At 39.4% G+C, this 18468-nt stretch overlaps 1 protein-coding gene across 1 annotated transcript in view; it reads left to right on the forward strand.

Annotated features, from left to right (window-relative positions):
• ASAP1 (ArfGAP with SH3 domain, ankyrin repeat and PH domain 1) overlaps window positions 1–18468 on the forward strand; it is a 204050-nt gene that overhangs the window by 82995 nt on the left and 102587 nt on the right. The window contains exons 8-10 of the mRNA XM_021719251.1: window positions 10769–10844; window positions 12894–12980; window positions 18077–18085. Of these exons, the coding sequence (XP_021574926.1) occupies window positions 10769–10844; window positions 12894–12980; window positions 18077–18085 (172 nt within the window). The remainder of the gene's footprint in view (window positions 1–10768; window positions 10845–12893; window positions 12981–18076; window positions 18086–18468) is intronic.

Genomic DNA, 18468 nt, shown 5'->3' on the forward strand with positions numbered 1-18468 from the left:
GTTTGATGTATTTCACCTGGTGTTTTTCTATGCAAGCAGACAACGCAGTCTCATTTTTTTCCTGCTACATTAATAATATGTAATTTATTGCCATCAAAGATGATGTAGGAGGTGGCACTCATGATTCCTGAAAACCATGAAAATGAGTCTAAATCAACTCATCTTCGATACTGCTTATATTATAGCTCTCACTTTTGTCTTTTTTGTTTTGCCGTTGCTCTGCAAACTCAGTAAATGGATCCAAAATTTCTAGGTGTAAATTGCAAAATCACGAAATGAAATTTATCAAAAGGATATTACTTTTCCAATTTTACTTTTCTGACTTAGTACAGATAATGTATTCAACCTGTGCTGCCTGATACTTAAATGTGATCTGCCTTCAACTTCGAAAGTCTCTTTCTTTTAAGGCTACAGTAGCTTGCTTATCTGTCCTTTCAAGTTATGCCATATGATACAAAGGGTATACCCGCAGCTGCCTTTCTTGTACAAATGCTCTTTATTGCTACCTTCTGTTACAAAGAAGTGTTCGCACCACTGTGAAGCACTTCACACATTGTCTTTCCATATGATGCTAACTGATTTTTTTAGGTATATTTCAGTATATATTTTGTCTTTTTATTTGCTTTTTGTGCAATTTGAATGGAAAACTTCAAGGAAACATACAGTTTTTGAAAGATTTGCATTTGCATAAGTTTGTCCTGTATAATCACCAGCAATCTCTTTATGTCCTCTCACATCCAAGTGGCTTGCGATATTCGATTGTGAAGGGTTAGTTCCTTTGAAACTTTTATAGGAATAAGTTAATCTCTCAGTCTTCTGAGTCTTCACTTTGACAGCAAATCTGACTTCTCCTGATTTTAGGAACATTTTTTAAATTTCAGATTCTCTAAGTTTGTAAAGAAGGGTTTGGTATACACAAACAAGAGTTTTTCAATGCAGACGATGCTTTGTAAGCTGTACATATATTAGCCTTTGTTAGTGAAGGTAAAAGGAAGAGCAGCTCCAACTTGTGCAGATAATACATGCTCCCTTTATTCTTGTATTCTTTGCTTCTTCCCTTTCCACAGATATTTATTAATCTTCTACCAAAGGCCAGATATTGTGCTCAATTTTGGGGTAGAACTGAAACCAGACTTCACCCGTCAGGAGTTAATTGTCTGGTAGAGGAAGTAAATTGAGTCCATTATTAATTATAATGGGGCTAGACGGCGACTGGTACTGTAGAGTGTCAAGAGAAAAGACTCCTACCCAGGAAGACTGGGGAGGAGGTGTGGCGGCACCTTGAAGGAGGTGGTGACACTTGTCATTGAGCTTGGAGGGTAGCTAGGATTTGGCCATTGGAATCTGGTAGAAGAGTCTCCCCTCTGGAAGGGAGAGATCATCAGAAGGAAACCCTACATGGCAAAAGACTTCTTGTGTAGAGATGTTTTCTAAGACATCATGTAGTAGAACTGGGTTATAATGGGATTCAACTATACTTTGCCCTGTGGTTAAACCCCAAGAATGCTGTCCCAGCAAGAAGCCAGGGTGGTTTTCTCTAAAGGACTATTTTTATTTTTTCCTACTCCAGTCAATTCCTCAAAACTCTTAACAAGTCCATACACTTAACAAGTGTGGACTTGTTAAGCATTTTCTACTTAGCTTTTTTTCCCTTAAGATTTCTTCTGAGTGCTTGTTTCACTTCTTAAAATGATTTTCAGTACAGAGTCAGCTGGTGCTCAACAGTGAATTTGCTCTTGTAGAGTCATAGCACTTCTGTGTGGAGGAAGCTACTACAATGAAAAGATAAAGGGCGCAAAAGAAAGGCTTGTAACTTTTTCTAACCTATTGCAGTTCACCCACTCTAATTGCTCCTCACTTTCAAACATGAACATTGTCAGTAACATGCTGCTTTCAAAACAAACATGTTATCCTCCTGCTCACCTGCTCCTTTCACCACCTCCCAAGTATCATTAGGATATGCCGAATGAAGAGCATCTACAGACATGACTTTATTATCCTTTGTCTTTCAGATAATAATAATAAGAGCTAACATTTACCGAGAGCTTATTTTATAGCTCATATAATATAGGTGCTGCCCAAGTTTTTGATGTTTTCTCATTTAATATTTGCAACAATCAAGAAAGTGCGGCTTAGAAAGGATCAGTAACTTGCCTTGAATCACATTTCATTCACTTAATAAATGTTCAATAAATGTGTGTCAAAGCAGGCGCAAAGTAGACACAGGAAACCATAGCAAATAAATAAATTGGAGTTCAAAATTTAAAACTTTGGTTCATGAAAGGCTAATATCAAGAAAGTAAAAAGATAACCCACATAATGAGAGAAAACACAAATCAATTTAGGTGATGAAGGTATAGTGTCTGGAATATAAAAGAAATGAACAACAAAAGGATAAACTACCCACTTTTTTAAATGGCAAAAGAATTTGAATAGCCGTTTTTCAAAAAAGATACACCGACTGTTAGAAAAACACATGAAAAGATGTTCAACATCGTTAGTCATTAGGGAAACCAAAATCACAATTAGATACCACTTCATACACAGTAGGATAGCTGTACTTTAAAAAACAAACAAAAAGAAAAAGTAAGTCTTGGTGAGAATGTGAAGAAATTGGAACCCGTGCATTGCTGATACATATGTAAAATGGTACTACTACTTTGAAAAACAGTTTGGCAGCTTCTCAAAAAGTTAAACATAGAATTATCATATGACCTAGCAATTCCACTCCTAAGTATATACCCAAAAGAATTTTTAAAAGGTAGTTAGAATATTATGTGAATATTTATAGCAGCATTATTCACAATAAGCAAAACATGGAAACACCCTAATGTCAATACACTGGTAAAACAATAGACAAAATATAGTATATTAGAATGGTGTATTGTTTAGCCACAAAAAGGAATGAAGTATTGATGCATACTACAATGTTATGCTAAGTGAAAGAAGTCAGACACAAAAGACTGCATGTTATATGTTTCCATTTATGTGAAATGTCCAAAAAGGCAAATCCATAGAGACAGGAAGCAGATAAGTGGTTGCCATGGGACAGGAAAGAGAAAGTAACAACCACTGCTAACATGCACAGGGCTTCTTTTTGGAGAGATGGAAATGTTTTGAAGTTAAATAGTGGTGATGATTGTACAGCATTGTGAATATTCTTTTTTTTAATTTTATTTTTAAAATGTGAGTTTCAGTTCAGGGCTAGGTACATACGTGGTCTTCGTACAGGTAAAGTGTGGGTGCCCTTAGGGGTTTTATGTGCCCCCCTCCCCTGGCAGTGTCCCACTCCTGCCAATCCCTTTCTTACAGTATTATGATAAATGTTCAGGGTCCACTTATGAGTGAGCACATGTGATACTCAGATCTTTGTTTCTGTGGCAAATCACTGAATAGTGAATGTTCTTAAAACTACTGAATGTAAGTACACTTCAGAATGGTGAGTTTATGCCTAGGCAACATAGTGAGACCTCATCTCCTTAAAAAAAAAAAAAAAAAAAAAAAAACCAACTAAAGGGGCGGGCATAATGACACACACCTGTAGTCCAGCTGAGGCGGGAGGCTCATCTGAGCCCAGGATCAATGCAGTGGTAAGCCGTGATCATGCCACTGCACTCCAGCCTGGGCAACAGATTGAGACCCTGACTTTTTTTTTAAATGGTGAATTTTATGTTCCATGAATTTTATCTTAGTAGAAGAAATGCAGAAAACAACAAAACAAAAAGATCCGTGCCCTCATGGAACTTATAACTAGAAGGTGATAGAACAAGTCTTCTACTGCATTCTCTAACTCTAGGGTACATGCTCTTAGGGAGTGAGCCGGGAATTTTGATTGGATAAGCCTGAGGTTGGGCCTAGACATGTATGTTTTTAAGAATCTCCAGATATGAGTCCAATATACCACACTCTGTCTCTTTGATCTGGGTTGTTGAAATGTATTGGTAGTTCAGATGCAGTTAATTAGTATTTACACTAACCCCTGTACATTTAGGTTTCTTCAGTACTACGGGGCATACATGGAACATATATGGAAGAAAAAGTCTCCCTGTCACCTAGAATGCTGGAAATCAGCACCTGACTTAGAGCCTAAAGCTTGGAAATCAACTTTCAGGAGAGGCTGATGATTGATTTGTTATTTTTTTATTTGTTTTGTAGTTTAGAAAATAATCTCTATGCACTCCAGACTATCCTGCCTTCTTTTGAAAATCATATCCTGCTCTCTGAACCTGTCAGCCTACAGCCAGACAACTCTTGTTTCTAGGCCAGGCAGGCACTACCTGTGATGAAGGGAATCAGGGAGGCATTGTTTTCTCCCTTTTTCCTTCCTCATCGCTATTTGGACACAATGACTTAAGGGAGAAGTGACGGACATAGCAGCCCTCTCAGGAAAGGAAGACTCTGGATTATCTGAGGAGGATGTGTCCTGTACGATGGATGGGGTCAGACACAAGCTTGGGGTGACTGTGTTGCAGCCTGTCAGTGTGGTGTAAGGTCCTCCTGCCCATCGGTTGGCAGCTTCCATTCCTCTAACATCCTGTGTCATTAAAATATGGTAATATTTCAAGCTCTTTGTTTAAAAAATGAAGCCATTATATCCTTACATGGCTTGAGGGGATAAAAATGAAGTCAATCTAAATATCCCTAAGGTCAGAGAAGTAACGAAGCCCATTTTGTTAGCCTGTGGTCTTCATGTATTGCACTGCCTGTCTGTGCCTGGCACATTAAGTGTGTTATCTCCAGTGCTCACAGGAACTCTCCTAGGTACTTGTGCTTATTCAGTGTTCTGTATAAGGGCACTGAGGCTTACTTATACAGATATCCAAAGATTATGCTGTTCTTCAGTGGTAGAGTAGGAATTTGGACCCAGATCAGTCTTTTTAATGGTGCTCCAGAGATAGAAAAGTGTATATCTAAATCTCAACTTTGCCACTTACAGATTAAGTGACTCAAGTCAAGGCCCTTGACCTTTCTAGATCTGTTTATCTGTCACACATGTTATTAACAATTATCTATTTTGTTGGACTGTAATGAGACCTTTTTTGTTATTACTTTTGTGGGCTTATTATAAAGGACTGAAATGAAGAACCAGGTGAACAGGTACATAGGATGAGATATAAAAGCATCTTGAGCACAGAGGCTTCTGTCCCCATGGAACTGGGAGATGCCACCTTCCTGGCACACAGATGTTCTCATTAACCAAGAAGCTCTAGAAAACCCTACATGTGTTGGGAGTTTTATAGAGGTTCTGTTCCATGGGCACAATTGATTAGATCAATGGTTGTTAGTGTCTAGCTCAATCCTCTGCCCCTCTGCTCTCAAGACCCAGAGGTGTGGGGAGGCATGGGGTGAAGGTTCCACCTCTCCAGTCATGTGGTTGCTTCCATAATGAGTCTCTTAAAAAACGGTTCCATGAATTGTGTGTAGTAGTGAGTGACTGGCGCAGAGCAAACAGTTACATGCCGGCTGTCATTGCTACCACTACTGTCTTTATCTCGTTATAGTATAGTAATTTATAGAGAAGGTGGCTGAGAGACAGGTGGGCTGGCCTACAGGTAATTTCCTCTTCTATTTGAAAGTCTTAGGTTTTTTTTGTTTTTAGGTTTTTTTTGAGTTGGAGTCTCACTCTGTCACCCAGACTGGAGTGCAGTGGCCGTTCCCGGCCACTGCAGCCTTGACCTGCTGGGCTCCAGTGATCCGCCTCAGCCTTCCAAGTAGCCGGAATTACAGGCACGCGCTTCCACGCCCGGCTGATTTTTGATGTATTTGTAGAGATGAGGTCTCACCAAGTTGCCCGGGTGGGTCTCAAACCCGCGGGCTCAGGCAATCCACTCACCTCAGCCTCCCAAAGCACGGGATTACAGGCTGAGCCACCGAGCCCGGCCGAAAGTCTTAGGTTTTAAGTTTCAGTGATAGGTAATCAGAACTCTCACTTGTGCTGTACTTTTCAGTTGACAGAAAACTTGTGTCTGTCGTAGCTCATCTGGTGCTCCTTGAAGCTAGAAAGTGTCCACATTTGGAGATAAGCATGCTGATATCAGACAGGGCTAGAAGCCTGCCTGTGGTTACATGTGTAGTAAGGTTTAAAGCCAGAATAGGATATGCTTTTGACTCCTACACCTTTGCATATCCACTGAAATAGGGCTAAAATGAGGGAGGAGGGAAAAGGGAAACAGACTGAAGTGTGTGGGAGGTGTCCAAGGCTCTGGGTCCACCCTGTCCCCAGCTGGAGCTGTGAACCCAGAGGAGGAGAGAATCAAGCACAGAGTGAGGATTTACAGAGGGACAGTGCCGTGAGCATGCTGCCCCTTGCTTTTTGTGATGTTACTAATACATTACTAATGATTGTCGTGGTCGTTTGTTCTTTTCCCTGCAACTCGTCCCTCCTCTTCTGCTTCTTACAAAAACTAGAACTTGGCCCTAAAATGACTTTCTGCAGGGGCTCACTTCAGAGTCATCCTTTCCAGACTAAATGTTAGTTCTTTAATTTTGTTTTGCCTGAGTAATATGTGATCTTTTTAAGAAAAAAATTTAGAAAATGAAGTTAAGGAAAAAGAGGGAGGAAACCTATTATCTCCTCACCCAGAAGATTGCTGAATATATGTGTCTGTTTTGTTTCCAAAAATGGGATTATGTTCTAGATTAATGCAATTATTACATTGATTTTCATTAGTCTGTGTAATTTCTGAATAATTGAACTGAAGGAATGTAAACTTGTTTGGGGTCTTTCTTCAGCCTTTTAATGTGTAGGCATTTGTTCCTCTTTCATCTTGCTTCCATCTCTGATATATATATAACTTTCATTTTTATCAGTGCTGTTTCAAACTAAAACAGTCCTCCCTTTCTCCTTAAACTTTAGAATGTGCTCTTGGATATTTCTTCCATGCTGTTTAGGTCTGTTTGCATGTTCTTTTGTTGTTGTTGTTGTTTCTTTTTTATTATAAAGATGTGGGGTACAATTCAGGGTTAGGTATACAAACGTTGATTATGCAGGTACGCTTGTTGATGAGGTATGCCCCTCCCTCGCCTAGCAGTTTCCCTCAACTGCCAGTCCCATCCCCCTCCCCTGACAGTTTCCCACTACTGCCAGTCACTTTCTTACAGCATTATATTTGTTCAAGGTCCATTTATGAGTGAGAACATATGGAACTCTGGTCTTTGTTTCTATGACAAATCACTGAGTATGATCAACTCTAAATCCATCCAAGTTGCTGCAAAGTCCATATGTTGGTCCTTCTTTATGGCTACATAATATCCCATTGTGTGTATATACCACATTTTTTTAATCCAGTACAACTTCGATGGGCAACATGGTTGGCTCCATGTTTTTGCTATTGTGAATAGAGCTACAACAAGCATATGTGTGCAGGTATCTTTTTTGTAGAATGATTTGAGTTCCTCTGGGTATATCCCAATAGGGGAATTGCTGGGTCATATGGAAGGTCAATTTTTAGTTCTTTGAGATACTGCAACACTGTCTTCCAAAGAGGTTGCACTAGTTTGCATTCCCACCAGCATTGTAGAAGCGTTCCTTTTTCTCTGCATCCTGGCCAGCATCTGTTGTTGTTTGTTTTATTAATGATGGCCATTCTTACTGGGGTTAGGTGGTATCTCAATGTGGTTTTGATTTGCATTTCTCTGATGATGAGTGAGGCTGAGCACTTTCTCATGTGTCTGTTGGCTGCCCATATATCTTCTTTCGTGAAGTGTTATTCATGTCTTTTGCCCACTTTTTAATGGGACTGTTTGTTTTTTTCCTTTTGGTGTGTTTGAGTTCCTTGCATGTTCCTTAGCTAGAGCATCATCACTGTCTAGGAACACATTCTGCAGAGGCGGAAATATTCACATTCTTCTATGTCTAGCATGGTACCCACTGGCCTCATGTGGCTGTTGAGCACTTGAAATACGCCCTGTGAGGCTTCAGGAACTGATGTTTTAATTTATTTATTTTAAATAGCCTCATTTAACTAGTGGCTAGCATATGGGAAAACACGGATCTAGGGTGCTCTAATTTAAACGTACTTTTCTTTTTAAACATGATGATTAAATTCCCTTTATATTGAAAGTGAAAATGAAACACCTTTTCAGAAATATCTGCGAAGCATCTGTATTCCTCAGGGAAGAAAATAGCTCCTTATGTGATGAGCCTCTGCGGCCCTGGGAGAAGCATCAGCACTTCCCCGGCACATCCTTGCAGTTCCACACCTTACCGCGTGGTTTTGTATTTGCTGCCTGTGTGATTTGCCCATTTGCACATGAGCAAACTGAGGCTGAGAGACATTAAATGACTTGCCAAGATCCCGTAGCTATTGCATTGTAGAACAGACTGTTGGCCATGATTAACTGAGCCCCAAACCAGCGCTGCTTCTGTTGTAAGAAGTCCTGGCAGTATCCATCTTACACTGAAGTGCTCTACCTTCAGAATTATTCAGTCTGACATAAGAGACCAAAATTGATTGTGCTGTGGTTAACTATATAGCCATTCTTCTCCCTCCTTGGCATACACCCCTTCCCTAATGTAGAAGATGAGGTTTCGGTTAAAGTTGATAAACGGCCTGCTCTATGCAGAACATTGCTAGCTTCCAGGTCTGGCATTCAGGCCTAGGCACGGGCTCAACAAGGCCTTCCCCTTGCCTGGCAGCTCTAGGGAAGACGCTTGGGGAGGTAGCAACTGAGCTGAGTCTGAATAGAAAGAGAGTTTGACAGGCATGTATAGAGGACAGGGGCATTCCAGGCAGAGGGAACAGTGTGTATAAAGGCTAGGTTGGGCAGAGATGGGTTTGAAAAAGAACAAACAACTAGAAATAATGTAGCTTGGCTAGAGCTTAGAATTTTTAAGGGAAAATGAAAGGAGATAAAACTAAGAATGCATTCTAGGGCTATAACATAAAAGTTATTTAATTCTGTACTGATAAATTTAACTTGCATTCCCATAGGCAGTGATGAAAACCTGGATGCTAGAAAATGAGGATTTAAATGTGTGGTTCACTTCAGTGGTTAACCAAAAAGTCCTGTTTTCTCCTGTCCCTGTTGATTAAAAACTTTCTAAAGATAACATTTCTCATTCTTATTTTAGTAAGTTTCTCTGCCAAAGATGCTAACTTTAAAGAATGTTGGAACTTGGAGGTTTTCATTAATCACTCAGAAGACGAGTTCTGATAGGATGTATTGTTGCCGTAATGTACTTATTAAGATTTCAAAATATATGTCTCAAGATGGGCCTTAAAACTTCCAGATATTGCTTCATTCATAGCCACTTGCTAAGCATCTGCTTTGTGCTGGGCCGCTGTGACAGTGGAGACAGTCCTGATCCTCCAGATCCTCCTGGTCTGTGGGGGGACAGCAAGACAGATAGTGCACTGAGGATGATCTGCTGTGGGAACTTGGTTCCAAAAGCTTCCATTAGGGCAGTGCATTCTCACCACCAGTCTCATGAGATTTCGTGTGTGCTTCTCGGACCTGATGTTATCACCTGTGGAAGTGTGCCACCTGAGACAGGAATCCCTCCTCTGGTGGGTTAAGAGCATGGTTTCAGAATCTGGCATGCCCGAGTCTCAGTCCCAGCGCAGACACTGTCTAGTGTGAGCAGCTTGACCCAGTTGCATACTCACCCTGTGCCTCTGCTTACCCTTCACCTTTCTGAAAAGTGAGATGCAATTGAAGGTACATCACTCTTTAGGGCTGAGTAAGTGAAATCACCCATGTGAAGTACTTGGCGCGTGCTGGGAGTGTGGGAAATGCTCCACAAATGTCAGCTCTTTTTATTTTTCAGGTAAATTAATGCAGTCTTACTATATATGTTGTAGGACAAAGCTTTCCAAATGCATTGGTACCATTGCTTTGAAATCCTGTATTTAAAGTTTGTGTTGTAACAGGGATGTTTGAATGAACTCTGACTTTTTCTCCTGCCTTCATTCTGTCACATTTTTCTTAGGGTGTCCAGATCTACCTCATGATATTCCGTGGGTCAATATGTCTTTCTCTCTCTTCTGAATTCAAATATGGCAAAACTAGGAAGAATTATTCTACATATAGATGGATGTACACATTATGAAATCACTGTGTTGGAACTGCAACTGTAATTTGCAATGTCTATGTGATATCTTCCATCATATGTCCTTCAGGGGCCACCTGAGACCCAGTCTCTACCACTATACGATATATCCATGTAACGAATACACGTGTGCTTTCTGAATCTAAAATTAAAATATATATGCACAAACATACACATACACACATATATATGTATATACAGTGTTAAAAAAAAGTCCATTGGGGCTGGGTACAGTGGCTTACACCTGTAATTCCAACACTTTGGGAGGCCAAGGCAAGAAAATTGCTTGAGCACAGAAGTTTGAGACCAGCCTAGGCAACATAGCGAGACCTTATCTCTACAAAAAAAATCAAAAAAATTAGTCAGGCAGGGTACTGCACGCCTGTAGTCCAGCTACTCAGGAGGCTGACATGTGAGGATTGCTTGAGCCCAGGGTTTTAAGACTGCAGTGAGCCTTGATCATGCCACCACACTCCAGCTTGGATGACAGAGTGAGATTCCAACTCTCTCTCTCTCACACACACACTAAAGTCAATTGGGAGTCATAATTTATCTGTTGGTACCTCTGTATAAAATACTAAAATTAGTTCAATAATTGTTTTATAGATAAATGGGTAGAGAGTAAATATATAATATGGATATTTTCAGATTTTGCAGGTAATTATAGTTCCTTTATTTTTTATACTGCTGGTAAATCTCTGATGTTTTCCATTGTAGTTTCTTTCAAGATGGCTTGAAAACAGCTGATAAATTGAAGCAGTACATTGAAAAGCTGGCTGCTGATTTATATAATGTAAGTTCTTTATAAAATATATGCAGTTTAACTTACTTTTATGAGTCAGTGTCAGTAAATTTGAAATCTGTATTAAAAGGAGTTCAAAGCAGAAAAAGTAAAGTGATGTATGAGTATAAACCTAGGGTAGGTAACCCTTCAGTTTAACCCAGAGAAGTCATCAATGGTCACATATTTCAGAGAACCTTTTGGGGGCTTCAGAGGAGTTGGAGGTGGGGGTGGGAGTAGTATTCAACCTTCTTTTCTAGATGACTTTCTATTCAGGGTTCAGGAGCATCATATTTGAGTGTCCTTTGGTAAGCAATCGTAGGAAGAATGTTTGATCATGGAAGGATAGAAAGTAAGTGACTCTCTGCATAGGCAGATTTATGGGATGTTTTTGCTTGCTTTACATTTTCTCTTTTTTTTAGGATCTAGATTTTGCTTTTATAGTAGGAAATCAGAAGGGAAAATTTGGTGAGGATGAAACTAAATGTGTAAGAGGGAAAACCCAAAAATTTATATATTAAAAAATGTTTATTTAATTCTTCCATGTTTAAACCTCAGTCACCCTGAAAGTACTCTTTATTTGATGTGGTAGACCTATTGAGATGCTTTTTCCACTGTTCAAAACAGTTCTTGAACTCGTCAATTTGAATGCCTTTTATGGCGCTTCTGCTGATCTTTGTTTCACCTCTTCCTCATTGACAAAACGTTTTCCTTTGAGGACATTTTTTACGCCAGAGAAACAATCACAAAGAAGTTGCGTGGGGCAAGACCCAGTGAATAGGAAGGGTGGGTCATGCTGTTTTCTGATCAAAGACTGCTAGACACTAAGCAAGGTATAGACAGATGTGCCTGCAGATCACCTATCATGAGAAAAGCAAATGGGTTGAAAGAATCTCCCCCCAAAATTTGCTGAAGCTAAATGCAGCCTCTTAGAACAACACTAACTGGCACACTGATCCTGATGGGGTTCTAGACCACTTACCTCACAGGGGGAGCCTGTGCTACAAGGTGCCCACCCTCCAAACAATAACTCTAGTTTTTTGGGGGTCCCCTTCATATGTAGAAGTGGTAGACTTGTTGCCCGTAAACCATTTGATGATGAATAACAGTAAAAGTATTTGTATTATGAGTATGAGTATATATCCTCAAATAAGGTTTTAGAGTTAAAAACAATACCTCATATTCTTGTATAACTTTAAAAATACATAGCTGTAATTTTTTTCTGATTTTCTTTTAGTGGTCAGCATGGTTCATGTTGCAGTTGAGTACTAAGTGATTTTTTTTTTTAATTTTATTTATTTATTATTATTTTTTTTTTGAGTTGGAGTCTCACTCTGTCGCCCAGACTGGAGTGCAGTGGCCGCTCCCGGCCACCACAGCCTCGGCCTGCTGGGCTCCGGCAATCCTTCCGCCTCAGCCTTCCGAGTAGCCGGAATTACAGGCATGCGCCACCACGCCCGGCTGATTTTTTGATTTATTGTAGAGATGAGGTCTCGCTGCCCAGGCGGGTCTCAAACCCGCGGGCTCAGGCAATTCACTCACCTCAGCCTCCCAAAGGCGCGGGATTACAGGCTGAGCCACCAAGCCCGGCCTAAGTGATTTTAAAAAGCCTCACCAACCAGTGCCTGGTTCCAATGTCATGCCTTGCAAACTTTCACGCATACATTGGCCCTTTAGATTCCTAGTCATTCTTAGGGTTCTCCTCTGGCCCATCATAATCACATCATGGTATTCCCATTGCCACCCTTTTAAAAACCGGAAGCAAATGATCTCAGTATTCCTTAACCTTGTTTAGAACAATACTTCAGAGTTAATTGTCTAGGCGAGATGTGTTATTTAGTAGGAAAGGATGTTGCATGATTCACTAATTTCAGAACTCACTGGTGCTTTCATATGATGAGAAGACTATGCCTCTTGTATCAAGAATGAGACAATATGAAGGACTTTAATAAGAAAACCAACTCTAATATAATTGTTCGATGAGTGGTATTTTAGGATAAGTTAAACTCTGCTCATAAAAGCATTAATGATAAGTAATGGAAGTCATTTTTTCTTTCTTAGATAAAACAGACCCAGGATGAAGAAAAGAAGCAGCTAACTGCACTCCGAGATTTAATAAAATCCTCTCTTCAACTTGATCAGAAAGAAGTAGGTGACTTTTATGTCTCCAGCAGGCTAACAGTACAAGTGAGGCTGCTTGTGAAACCCTTTGTGTTCCCTGGTCTTCCTGCCAGGGTGGATGTGGGGACCAATAGAATATAAGATACAAGTATGTACCTACCAAAAGCCCTGTGTAGAAGTTGTGTTCTAGTTCCCTTTCCCTCCCTGTTAAAAAAGATACCTCGGTTCTACAATTTCATGACTCTAGGTTTCTGATCCTGGCTTTGACGATGTGGACTTGAGGAGAATGTTCTCTCAGGCTCCTGGAAATACTCAGTACACACTGTAGACACCTTTCTCTTTCTGGGCAGCGGGAAGGGGCATGTCTCATATGCCAGGGAAATATTTTGATGCAGAATCCTGTGGATACTCTGCCTTACAATTAGGAAGATTGAAGCGAGATGGTTCCTGGATGTTGAAACAGTCTGTAATGCGTGGCAGATGTTGGGTGAATGCAGTACAAATCTTCAATTATAAATGTCATTTGTTGGAACATTTAATTACTTCTACTGTGTGCCAGGTACTGTTCTAGATACTAAGCTTTAGTCCCAGCAAGAAGCTCATTATCTGGTAGAATAAGTCAGCTATGTGAATAGTCCATCATGCTTAAAGTGGCATGAGTGCCATCAGAGATGCATGGGAAGGTGGCTGCAGCCAAAGACAGGAAGCCTAAGAGACTCGGAAATGGAAAACTGCCTGGCACGCTCAAGGGACTGCAGACATTTGGGGGTAGGGGGAAGAGGGGTGAGAAATGCAGTTTCTGAGGTAAAAACTTAGAACTAATTAAAGAGGACCTTGGTGTCACACTAAGGGACACAGACACCATAGCAAGGGTAAACTAAATAGTAAGCACCATTTGTTAGCTGGAAGAACGTCAAACCATGCCTGTCTGTGTTATGAAATTATTATGGATTGAGTTTAAGCACAACAATTTAAATAATAGTCACATAAAATACAGCATCTTTTATATTACCACTTCTTTATGATATGTCACAACAATGACAAACTCCCTTTTTTAAAAACTCTTATAATTTCTGAAAGAGGCTTATGAGTACGACACAAAAATAAAGCAACCCCCCTAAAACATGGGCAGCCCTGCACTGACAGCACTCATCCTTTAAAGCAACCCTGAGGGTTTTCTTTACTGAGTGAATACAACCCTGTCTTTATTCTTTGTTTTTTCAAATCCAGTATTTATATATGCACTGGGTTTTGGTCATCACTGAGCACCTGCTAGCCTGTGTAGTAGGCAGCGTGGCCAGGAAGATCTGTGTGCATGGAGGCAACATCTGTGTCCCCATTGTCCCCAGTCTCGGGCAGTGACCACATCTGTGGTTTGAGGCCTCAGACTGTGTTTCAGAAGAACTTTTAAGTATCAGCCCCCCAGTAGACTTCAGACTGAAACACAGATATGTTGTACTCTTTGAAGGTGCTCATTGCTGACATGCAAATCCTATGAGAAAAGTGATCTCTTTGAATGATATCTCAGCATAAGAGCAGCAGAAAGACCCTTTCCATGTGGAAGTGGATAAGGGGTAGGTTTCTGTCTAGGAAGAAAATTGTGAAGTTTTTTACTTACTGATATGCACTTCATCACTCTCTACCTTTGTTGTGTCACATGGGAATGCCTTCTTTCTATATATGGAAGCTTTCTTGAAGAATCAAGGGGGGACTGTGACAGTCACTTTTTGCATAGAGACAGTTGTATTCCGCTTATGCTAGCTGAAGCACATAGTCACATACATGCCAAAGGAGTGTGCATGCAAGGAAGTGCACAAAACTGGATTTATCGTCATTCTATCCTCACGTTAATAAACAAGTTTTCGTTAGTACCATGGACAGAGGCTTTTACAAGTATAAAGTTGATGCTTTACAATATGCCAGTCTTTTTCTCATGCTGTTTATCATCATCCATTGCCAGATATCTTTAGAGGGTAATAATTTTTCATGACTTAGATTAAGTGTGAGAGGAGACCATCCACCATGGAACTCTGGCCATGGCACTGCTCTTTGAGAAGAGTTGTAAAGTAGTCTTGAAGATTTCCTGAGAAATCAAAAGCACCCAACAAGTTATTTAACCTTCTCACCCCCACCAGGTTCTAACTTGACTCCATTCAAGAAAGCTCCAAGAATCTTCGTGGTAAATAGGATTCCTGTATTTGGGGTAGATTCATTTTTTTCCTCATCAAAATCAAATTAAATTTGTATTTTCTTTAGGTAGATGTTCTATGAAATTAGTTATCTTAAGCTTTTATAGTAGCCTAACCTACTAAAGGAACTATTTGCTGCATAACTGTTTTTAGAGTGGAAAATATTTTAATGATGGTATCTATAAATCATATTTAGGATATACTAAATGATTCCCCAAATTCCAACTTTTGTTTGAGTCTACTCATGGACTCTTTTAATAGCCCATACGTATGGTTTGCAAATTTGACAGAATCTGTGTTTTGCTCTTCTCTCTGTCTTCACAGTACCTAACACATTGTCTGTTACCCAAAAACCTACTCAAATATTTGAGAAAATATAACAAGAAATCTTTTGCCCACTCCATTCATGCCTTACATTAGCAATTTGAAGCTTCTGTACTAGACTCTTAGCTTTAAATTGGATACCAGAAACATTTGTAACCCCATTAAATCATGAGTATGTATAATTGCATGCAGTTTGAAAAGATTTGAGATTTTACTCCCTACTAATGCATTTTATATGTTAATACGGTTTCAAATAAAAAATAAGGTAATTGTACTGCTAATAGAGAATAGGAAATTAAACTAAAAAATAATGGCACAGTTTGATTTTATAGCTTCCATTTCCTGGCTCACATCATTAAATTTCACCAAGGTTTTATTTTAAGTTCATTGCTTATGTTAAGTTTACATTTTTGCCTGAATGAGGTGTTCATTTGCATTTCTTTCCTGAATACATAGTTTATTTCTGTTATGCTATCAAAGGATTCAGAACCTATTTCATTCCTCCTTTTGTGTGTCTGTGTTTTAAAATTATTATTGATGTTAATAATTCTTCAATATCCACTTTCTCAGAAAAGAAAATCCTTTTTTCATTTATCTAGAGTGCTCTGCCAAGCAAGCTGAATGGCCGTAATTTCTGAAAGTGCACAGATAATAATTGGTGTGACTTTATTAAGCCAGGAAACTCATTAATAGCTAGTCTAGTATTGTTGATGCTAAACATGACCTTTTTCCCGCTTAGTTTAGTGGGGTAGAAGCTTCGAGTTTAGCCGCTTTATTCACCTTTAAAAGCATGTTTGTCTGATATAAAGCAAGATCTATTCATTCTAAGAACTTGTCATTCTGAATTTAAGCTTTATTTAGGCTAGTAATATATGTAAGGAATGTTTTAATGGCAGATTTATAGAATGTAATGTTTTCATAAAGTGTTAGCATCTGAAACCTTGTTTTAAAAAGATAAGTACTTTTATGTTTAAAAGTTATGCTTTTGTTTTAAAGGTAAGCAAAGGTTAAGATTAGAGATTCATAGTTGTTTTTTCTATCTGTTTGTTTTTTTACTGAGTGCTTAGTAGTGAGAGACATAGTTTTCAAGCATTCAGACAGACCTAGGAATTATGTAGGCAAATGAAGAGAAGTTTAGTTCAAAAATAAGGGTTCTCGGGAAGAGGACTGCTTTTTTAAGTAGGAATGATAGACTTTGTTTTAATGATTCTGGAAGGCATGGATGTGGCACAGATCCCTGACCCCAAATCCATGGTTGAGTAATTTTCACATGACTTCATTGGATTAAAGCAGAGAGCTCTGTGAGTTTCATTTATCCCTGCCTCTCTTGTTTTGTCCCATGCTCAGTTCCCTACAGCCTGATCTAATTTTTCTTTATTAGAATTATGAACACACCACTGCCTACTGCCTCCCTCAAAAACAAAAACAAAACCCCGTGTTGCCATTGCTATTACTGAGGATGGTCACTAGTGGTGCTGGAGGAGAATGCTGCTGTTTTCCCTGCCTAATGCTTAATATAGCCTCAGTCTTGTCACTATCCCAAACACATGAAAATACTTGCCAGTAACCTGCCAAGTTACTATGGAATTAAGTCTCTGGGCCCTAATTAAAAGTAAATATTGAGAGAATTTCAGGATATGCCACACCCCTCCCAGATGATTAGTATTGCCCACTTAGATGTTTCAGATGGAGAGAATCTGGCCTGCTACAAACAGAGAGATTACTCAGACTAAGAAAATGACTCAAGTTTCTGACCTTTTTAATATCAGTCAACTTGCCTAGTGAAGTGTACAGTAAGCTCTCAGTTACCTCCTGGAGAGAGCAGGGACAGTGTGGTGGTCAGAGTGTGAACATCTGCCTCAAAGCCAGGGGTTGTGTCATGGTCAGGATCCTCAGTACCCGACTTTCAGCTGTTCATGCTTTTGAACCAGAATTCATTGTGTATAGAATCGTCTTACAAAGGTACATTGTCCTATTTGTCTTTGACATTACTAACATTAATTTGCATCACTGAACAAACACTATTTGACCCAAAAGAATCTTGAATGTCAGAAAGAAGCCATGCTGTCCTTAAAGGTATTCTGTGCACAAGCCATCAGTAAGTAACCAGTGTTGACTTAGCTTGGCACTATCACATCAGGTGTCTCTTGTGAACTGGATTTATTAAGTTCCCTTCACTTGGAAAAAGAAAAAACTGTGACTCTTGTGATTTTTGGCTCTTATTAGATTTTTGAGAAATTCATCTTGAGTTTCATGAGGTGTTGATTCCCTGTGCACACACACTTGAGGTTTGTCAGCTATCTTATCTTGATGAAACGTGTGTCTCATGTTCTTCCATTCAGCCATGTTTCAGTTCTCACCCACATGACCTGAAATAGAACCTGATAAATATAAAGATATTTTGCTGTCTAACCACCCAAAGCTTAGCATGAATCTAAAGGGTGTGTGTGTGTGTTTTCTGGTATTGACTATCTTTACAATGATTTTTTGTGTGTGTGTCTATTATCTATAAGTACTTAAGTTATGGGCAATAAGATTTTCAATGAAATTAACTATATTTTTAAATGTTCTGCCTTTTTTCTCTGTTGCTTTTGCCCTTCCTGATCGAAGTCTAGGAGAGTAAGTCAATACTTTTTGTAAGAATGTATTTGTCCTACTGTGTCATAAGACCCATGTTCTCATCCTGCAGTTCAACATTGTTGGTGTATCTCTTACATGTTCATAATGTAATGACTGTTTCTAGTCATACCATCCTTAAAACTATGGTTAACTATCAGAGCAGTGCTAATGTTAAATCAAGTTTATTGCATCTGCATTGTTGGTTTGGGTGTTGTCACCCTCTTCATCATACTATACACTTTTCACTGCCATAAAACTGTATCCTTAAATTAAAGTATGGTTTTAGGTATATTTTACAGAGCACTAGGTAGCTATAGAATAAGAGACTTCTAATAATGGTCAGTCCCTCACTCAGAAGGTTCCCTCTCCTCCATTTGGAGACA

The sequence above is a fragment of the Carlito syrichta genome, unplaced genomic scaffold, assembly GCF_000164805.1.
Source record: "Carlito syrichta isolate Samal-C Ts95f unplaced genomic scaffold, Tarsius_syrichta-2.0.1 Scaffold113813, whole genome shotgun sequence".
NCBI lineage: Eukaryota > Metazoa > Chordata > Mammalia > Primates > Tarsiidae > Carlito > Carlito syrichta.